This window comes from Cucumis sativus, chromosome 4, assembly GCF_000004075.3.
Source record: "Cucumis sativus cultivar 9930 chromosome 4, Cucumber_9930_V3, whole genome shotgun sequence".
NCBI lineage: Eukaryota > Viridiplantae > Streptophyta > Magnoliopsida > Cucurbitales > Cucurbitaceae > Cucumis > Cucumis sativus.
Genome location: NC_026658.2, coordinates 19,710,185 through 19,717,766, shown reverse-complemented (window position 1 = coordinate 19,717,766; position 7,582 = coordinate 19,710,185). Strand labels below are relative to the sequence as shown.

Genomic DNA, 7,582 nt, shown 5'->3' with positions numbered 1-7,582 from the left:
TTAATTCTTGAAATAATTTATGGATTCTAACTAAACTTGTTGGGTTGTTTAAGTTATGATTGTTATTTTTATATGTTAATATCTTCTTGATTTAGAACCACTCATTTATAAATTATTTTGATTGAACTATAAAACCCTATGTCAATAAATTGAGTAATTTTGGTATTTTATATTATGGTCACATGAGTGTTTTCTATTTTCAAAATTGTTTAAATATTTTGCTGGTTTTTATATTTAAAAAAAAAAAACTATAAAGAGAAGAAGAAAATATTTAAAAAAGGAATTTAAAAGAGAAAGTATTATATAGGTTGATGTTAAAAAAAATAAAATAGGGTAAAGCGGAAGCCCAAATAATTGTTAGAGTGAGAGAGGGGCTAAATTGAGATATCTTCAATGAAAGTTTGAAAACAAAAAAGATTAGTTTGAACCGATTTTTATCTTTTTAAAAATTGAACCAAATCAATTGTTCTGGTTAAGTCTAGAATATGAAATTCAAATATTAAAAGTAGAATGAAATAAAAGAAAAAGAAAAAAGAAAAATAGGGTACAGAGCGGTCCTTCTTTTCCTTAATAATCATCTCTTTCTCTTACTTATTCAAATTCAACTTTTTCCTTTTTATTTTTTTAAATTAAAAAAAAAGCTAACTCTCTCTTCTCTTTCTCTCTAAAACAAACCGACTTCGATTCAATTCTATTCTCTTCTCTTCCTTTTCTTTTGTTTCAAATAATTCCCCAAATTTAATTCCCCTTCAATCCCACAACCAAACCCTAAAAACAGAAACAAACACTCACTAATTTCAAAATTAAAAAGAAAGAAAAAAACCCACAAAAAGAGATTCGAACCGAAGAAAACAAAAGAAGAGAGAAAAAAAAAAAAAAACCCTAAACCGCTATTGCTGGGTCTTCCTTGTTCCAGTTCTTCCTAACGCTTAACCCTAATCTCCGCCGTCTGTTTCTCTCTTCTTCCTTCCTTTCAGCTATGGTCGTTAACTCTCGTCCCCTCAAGAGAATGAAGAGACGTGTCACTGCTGATCTCTTCGATTTCCTTTCTTTCCCTTCTTCTTCCTCCTCCTCCTCCTCCTCCTCCCCCATGTCCGATTCTGATCATTCCGACCATCTCTTCACCGCCCCTTTCCGCTCCAACGTTCGTACTTTTCTTTCTAAACATGCACTTCTTCCCCCTCCTTCTTCCTTGTTCCCTCACCTTCTCACCTGGCAAATCCTCTTCCGTGTCGGCGACCTCGTCCATGGCCCCGATTCTCAACCTGCCGTCGTTTATCTCGATATCGTCGAAGAAGATGTCCCCAGATCCAGATCCGTTTATTGCGATCAGTGCCGTGTCGTGGGTGAGTCGCACTTTTCTTCCCTTGCCGGCGATTCTTTTTTTTTTCCTTCTTCTTCTGTGGGGCCCTTGATTTGATGGGTCTTCAGGATCACCCGTTGGATGTGTTACACGTGGCTGAATGCTGTAGGGAATTAATTGGATATTATTATGTTATGTTAATGTTTGAGTGACAGCTAATTCGAAACTTTAGGAGTACGGTTTGTCGTAGTGGGTGATGAATGAAAAATGAAAGATGAAAAATGATCATTATCATCATACTTTCTTTAGCTTTTTTTTTTTCTTTTCTTTTTTATTAACTATTAATTTAATTTAATCGATGCATAGACTAAATGAGTTTGAATTACTATATTATAAAGTGTATGTAAGGGGGAAGTCTGACTATTTATTTATTTATGTATTTCTTTTTGCGTAGTGGGTGGGGGTGGAGTGGAGTGGAGTGGAGGTATCTTTTTCTTTTAACAGAGAGAAGATGAAAAATAAAAAGAAAAGCGAAGCATTTTCTTGGAAATTTAGGATTGTTTGTTTGTGGTTGCAATGTCCCACAGCTCGGAAATGCTGACAAAATACGTAGCTGCGTGATCTTCTTTTCTTCTGAATATTAAATTTTTTCATTCATCTTTCTCTTCTTCCCATTTTTGTTTATCTTTTTAACTTTTTGAATATCAAATTCATGTGATTTTTCTTTTTTAATTTTTAACTTTTGGGTTATCATACCCTTATGGATTACTACTCTTCAAGAACACCCAAGAGGGTGTTTTGTTTGATGGTTGATTTAAATTGTTTGAAATTGTATGCCAATGAATAGGCTGGAGTGCACATCCTGTGTGCGCGAAACGCTACCATTTCATTATAAAGGCTAATGGAAGCTCCATTGGAGGTTATCATAAGCCATGTATGTGCTGTGGAGACGTCTTGCATCTCTCCGAGTCCAAGTGAGCTCATTAACCACACCCCTTTCCCTCGTTTATACTTATTCTGGACTCAACAATCCAGATTTTTCATTCATTCTTTTACCTTTGTTCTTCCTTATAAGCTCAATGGGTTTGTGTGATTTATTTGTAGACTAGAATTGAACTTTGACTTGGTTATAATTTTTGCTGGATGATTCATGATTTACAGAATTCTTAGCCTATGTCACGTGATTTATGAGTAAACTTTTAATCTATATGTCAAATCTTACATTGACGCGTGTAGAAAGTGAATAATACGTCTGGTTCTTGGATCACAACTGCCATTTCATTCCTTTGCATTTAAACAGTGTAGCCGAATAAGCACTTCTTAAAATTCATTTTCTTATGTTTGCATTTAGTCCCTTCATTATTTTGATGTGTAGAACTAAAATTGTTTTTATAGTTGAATGATAGGCATACCTCTGAACTTTCTCTTATCTTGAAGATTTTGATACTTATGGCTCCCTGTCTAAGCATTTGGTTTGGCTTCTGTTTTTCTCACGATTTTGAAGAGTTACTTGTTATATTTGCATTTGTAGATGCAAGTCGTGCAATCATGTAACGAGCACAGATGATGTGGAAGACTGGGTGTACCAGCAATTAGAGAACAATACCCATCTTTTACATGCCGTGGTCCACTCTAATGGTTATGGGCACCTACTCAGGGTCAATGGAAGGGAGGGTGGTTCAAAGCATTTATCAGGATGCCATATCATGGATTTTTGGGACCGATTTTGTAAAATGCTTGGAGTCAGGTTAGGCATCCCTACAGTAAATTGTTTTGAAAACCTATATGCAGCTTGTTTCAGTTTGCTTCACGTAGTCAGCTAAAGTATTTACATTAAGTATCTTTATTAATCTTCAAATGTTTTTGTTTGCTAGCTTTTTAAGCCGTCTATTGAAAAAGCATAGCAGAAGTAAGCTTCTAAGTTCTAAGCTTTGTTTTTATTTATTGATTTATTGTGTTGGAATGGAATTTGGTGTTAATAGTGACAAACTATGCATGACTTATAAAGCTAAGTGAAACCTGAAGTTTTTAATTTTATGTTCTGAGAGGGTATTTCAACGCTCTTTGAAGCTTTTGTTGTTAGTTATAATTCTCCTTTACAAACTAGACACGCACAATGCATGTTCATAAAGTAGATCATTATGTTTTATTCCTAGTGGGTTGTTTAGGTTGTGTTTGAAAAGATGCTATTTTGTTGATATTGGTGCCTGCCTATCTTTGAGTATTTAGGGTTGTTTTATCTGTGATCGATGAGAACTGTTGTACACTATATTTTCCATTGGTAATTGACTTGTATACTCAGTTGTTTTTTTTATCAATAAAAAAATATTAACCCGACTGTATTCTCTTCAATATCTGTTGTTTTGGGGAGGATATCAGATCTAATACTATCCAAGCTCTTTACGGGTCAGCTCTTCCCACCAAAGCTTGGTTGTTTTGGATTAATGCTTCAAAAGATTTTCTATCAGATTCTTTGTTGGAAAGAAACCAAAGAGTTCTTGAAATCAAGTCTCTTGGTTGGGTGGATCAGTTTGAACTTGTCAAGATTAAAGCTTCTTAGTGGTGTTTATTGATGCAACATTTTCCTGTTTGTCCTCTTATTGACAATTTGTAAGAACTTTGGGCCTTTCCTAAGGGCTGTGATTTTCAGTCTCTCTTTTCCTGCTTTTATTTTCTTTTCATGGTCTACACTCTGTAGTCAATGGTTTGCTGTGTTATTTATTAATGAATTATGGGTCCTTGTTCTAAAATACAAAGTGATATTGAGCGTGTGCTCTCTTTTGTGCTGAAAATGGTGGAATTCTCATATTATTCATTGTTATGGATTCCTGGAATAATTGATTTTTGTTCCCTCTTTTGGCAGAAAGGTAAGCGTAATGGATGTGTCCAAGAAGTATGGGGTTGAGTACCGGCTGCTTCACGCCATCACCAAAAGTCATCCATGGTATGGCGAGTGGGGTTATGAGTTTGGTGCCGGTAGTTTTGCTGTGACTCCCGATGCCTACAAAATGGCCGTTGAAACCCTCTCCAGTCTACCGTTGTCAATCTTTACATCTCAAGGACGGAAGCCCCGTTCTCACCTGCAGGATATCATTTTATATTATCAGTCTTTGTCAGAGCGTAAGCTTGTAAATGTAAGAGATCTCTTCAAGTTTCTGATGAGCTTGATTCATAATGTTCGAAAGTCATCATCAACCACTAATGACATAATGGATGAGAAGCAGCAGTCCAAGGTCTTGTGCTCGTGGACAAAAAGTGATGTTACACGTGTTGAGGAAGCAATGTTGAAAGTGCTGCATGCAGTATCTGGTTCGAATTGGGTCACGTGGCGCACCCTTCGTGGTGCTGTGTGCAAAGCAGGTCCACCTGAACTCCTTGATTATTGTCTTAAAAATCTTGGAGGGAAAGTATCATCTGATGGTATGGTTGTTAATGCTCAACGCAATCCTCAATCCGGTGCTTTCGAATACAGGTAAATGAAATGGTCTTTCTTTGATCCTTTTCATGATATTGTTCGTACACTTGTTGGCAAATCGTTCTCATTATTTGTTGTTATTGCAGGCTTGAACCGGGCAGTGCTTCACTGAATACAGGTTCCGACTCCACTGAATCATCCATTTCTAGCTACCCATCTGAAGAAAATCTTCTGTTAGATTTGAGATTTTTGTATGACGCCATGCTTCATCCAAATTCTATGGTGAACTATGGCCCCCAGGCAACTAGGGAAGCAGCAGTGAGCTCGGCATTGAAGCTCATAGACTGCAAGCAGTTTGTGAAAGATTATGAACCAGAGAAGCTGTCGACAAAGTTGAATCCTTTTTCAATATGCCTCTTATGTGAGGTCGAAGTCGTGGAGGACTCAAAAGACAATTCCTCAAGACCTCCTCCAGAACTAGTTATACTTCCATCTAATGCTACCATGTCTGACTTGAAGCTGGAAGCATCGAAAGCTTTCCAAGATGTATACTTGATGTTCAGAAGGTTTCAAGCAGAAGAAATAGTCGACCATGGGGGTGTAGACGATTCCACCCAGGTCAAGTTGTTGTTTGGACAAACGGAATCTGTTCGTGTTAGAGGAAGATGCCAAGTAAAGACTGCACTGAACAGGTTTCGTATGGAGAGAGGGGTAGAACGGTGGACAGTTGATTGTAGTTGTGGAGCGAAGGATGACGATGGGGAGAGAATGCTAGCTTGTGACTTGTGCGGTGTATGGAGGCATACGAGATGTTCAGGGATACAAGACTCGGATGATGTCCCGGGGAAATTTGTATGTTATAAATGCAGAAGCTCTATTGTTGCAATGAATACTAATGGGGAAACGGAGGCAGATACTCTGTTTAGACTAGGCTATGTTAATTGAGGCAGTGTTTTGTAATTTGTATATAGTTTTGATTTGAGGTTCTGGGCCTTCTTTTTTTTTTTTTTTTTTTTTGGGTTGGGGGTGAGGTAGAAGGATGAGAAGTAGAGAAGGATTGGGGTTTGTTAGGGCCTAGTGAATGTGTACAGGTAAGTTTGGGCCAAAATCTCTGGTTAGATTTGTTTCCTCGTTTTGTTATTCTTGTACATGTTCACCTGATGGCGAAACTTGGGATTTGTCACTACGCAACTGGAAAGTAAAGGAAAAAAAGAAAAAAAAAAGATGAAATGAAACTCCCTAATTCTCGAATTCTTGTGGAGATGTTAGATGTGTTTTGTCATGTGATGTGGTGCTTTTTTATTTTGGGGCCGTAAATATTGGATATCTTTTAGAAATTTCATTTCATGCATCATCAACTTTGATAATATAATTTGTTGATTCAATATTTGAAGGTTGATTCAAAAGTAGATGTATGAATATTATTTTTTCTGAACGAATGTCTCCCTATCTGTCCTTATGCCTGAAATTAAGTTCTCGCTATATTGCTTGTTTAGGGTTTAGTCTAGACTTCAAAAGTTGTTCCGGTGTGTAGATTTTAGGGAACGTTGTCTATCTAGATTTGAAGGGTTGATTCCAAAAATAAGATAGTTTTAAAAATTACAAAAATAATCATTAACTAATTTATTATGAAAATAAGAAAATAAACAAATGATAAAAATATGCTTGACAAAAACAGATGATAACATATCACTTTTCTATAATGGCTTTTAAATAACAAGACAAAAACTAAAAATATTTACACAAGTCTCCAACCATAGATCTTGGTAAATAATCATTTAGATCTATCATTTATTAATTTGAGATAAATAATGATAGTGATCTACCTCTATCTATGATTGTTTAAAATTTGTTACAGAATCATGTAGTATATAAAAAAAGGAGAGATGAAGAAGAAATTTTGAAAGGGGAGATGAAGCTAATAAGAAAAAGTTAAAATATGAAGAAGGAAAGGTAATAATATGGAGAAGATGTGAAGACATTCCATGCAAACTTCAAAACCAACAATGACAAATCTGGAATTTATAAAAAAAATTTGTTACACGTGCCCGTGAACATTTTTTGTTTTGTTCTATATATGTAAATTAACGTTTATATATATGAAAACTAGTTTTAGAATAGATATAAATTTCATATTAATTCCGTTTGTGTGTATTCCTTTCGAGTATTTTTAAAAAAATCTCTAAATTAACTCTTTTGTGTCCATTCTTATTCACGCTTGGTTGCTCGAACTATGTAAATGACAATATGATTGTCACATACAAATATAAATACATAACTCATATCACAATTTAAACGCACTAAATTTAACTCTTACATTAATTTAATTTAATATTGTCTACTGTCATAAACTGATTTATCTAATTAAAACATGTTGCAATTTTTTAACAGAATTAGTTGATGAAAAAAGTTGTTCAACCTTAGGTCCACATGATATATGATATATGCCCTTAATTAGTATGCCTCCTAGGAGAGTTAAAAACAGTGAAATCCTATGAACCACACAAACTAATCATATGCAATATTTGGGCAAGTTTGAATTGACTATAAAAGATATGGTTGTTTTTTCTTTAGTAAAAATCATTTTTTTTACCTAAATCTTTAAGATAAAAATAGATTAAAATAAACTTGTTAAGTATTTCGTCGACTTATTTTCAAAATTAAACAGAAACATTGGAAGATTTATTTGTTCATTCATCTAATTCATTGTAGGAGAAGATAACTTTTCTTTGGTTTTTCATCTATTCTGTTGGCTATTATTCTCCCTTCCTACATCAATGTGTTCGTACAAAACTAGATTGTATCTATTTTTTTTTTTCTTTCTAAAGCCACCACATTGACTATCACTCCCAAATATGCACTAA

At 34.9% G+C, this 7,582-nt stretch overlaps 1 protein-coding gene across 1 annotated transcript; it reads left to right on the top strand.

Annotated features, from left to right (window-relative positions):
• Positions 1-581: 581 nt before the first annotated feature.
• On the top strand, positions 582-5,981 carry LOC101203327 (PHD finger protein At1g33420). The gene is made up of 5 exons (XM_004144302.3): positions 582-1,346; positions 2,151-2,277; positions 2,835-3,050; positions 4,167-4,775; positions 4,865-5,981. The coding sequence occupies exons 1-5, from the start codon at positions 980-982 to the stop codon at positions 5,661-5,663; spliced, it is 2,118 nt and encodes a 705-aa protein (XP_004144350.2). The 5' UTR covers positions 582-979; the 3' UTR covers positions 5,664-5,981.
• The last annotated feature ends 1,601 nt before the right edge of the window (positions 5,982-7,582 follow it).

Excerpts from the sequence above, each read along its gene's own strand:
- LOC101203327 (XM_004144302.3), top strand. The coding sequence starts at position 980 with ATGGTCGTTAACTCTCGTCCCCTCAAGAGAATGAAGAGACGTGTCACT. Across the intron at positions 2,278-2,834 it reads TTGCATCTCTCCGAGTCCAA|ATGCAAGTCGTGCAATCATG; the intron begins GTGAGCTCATTA and ends TTGCATTTGTAG. Across the intron at positions 3,051-4,166 it reads TGTAAAATGCTTGGAGTCAG|AAAGGTAAGCGTAATGGATG; the intron begins GTTAGGCATCCC and ends CTCTTTTGGCAG.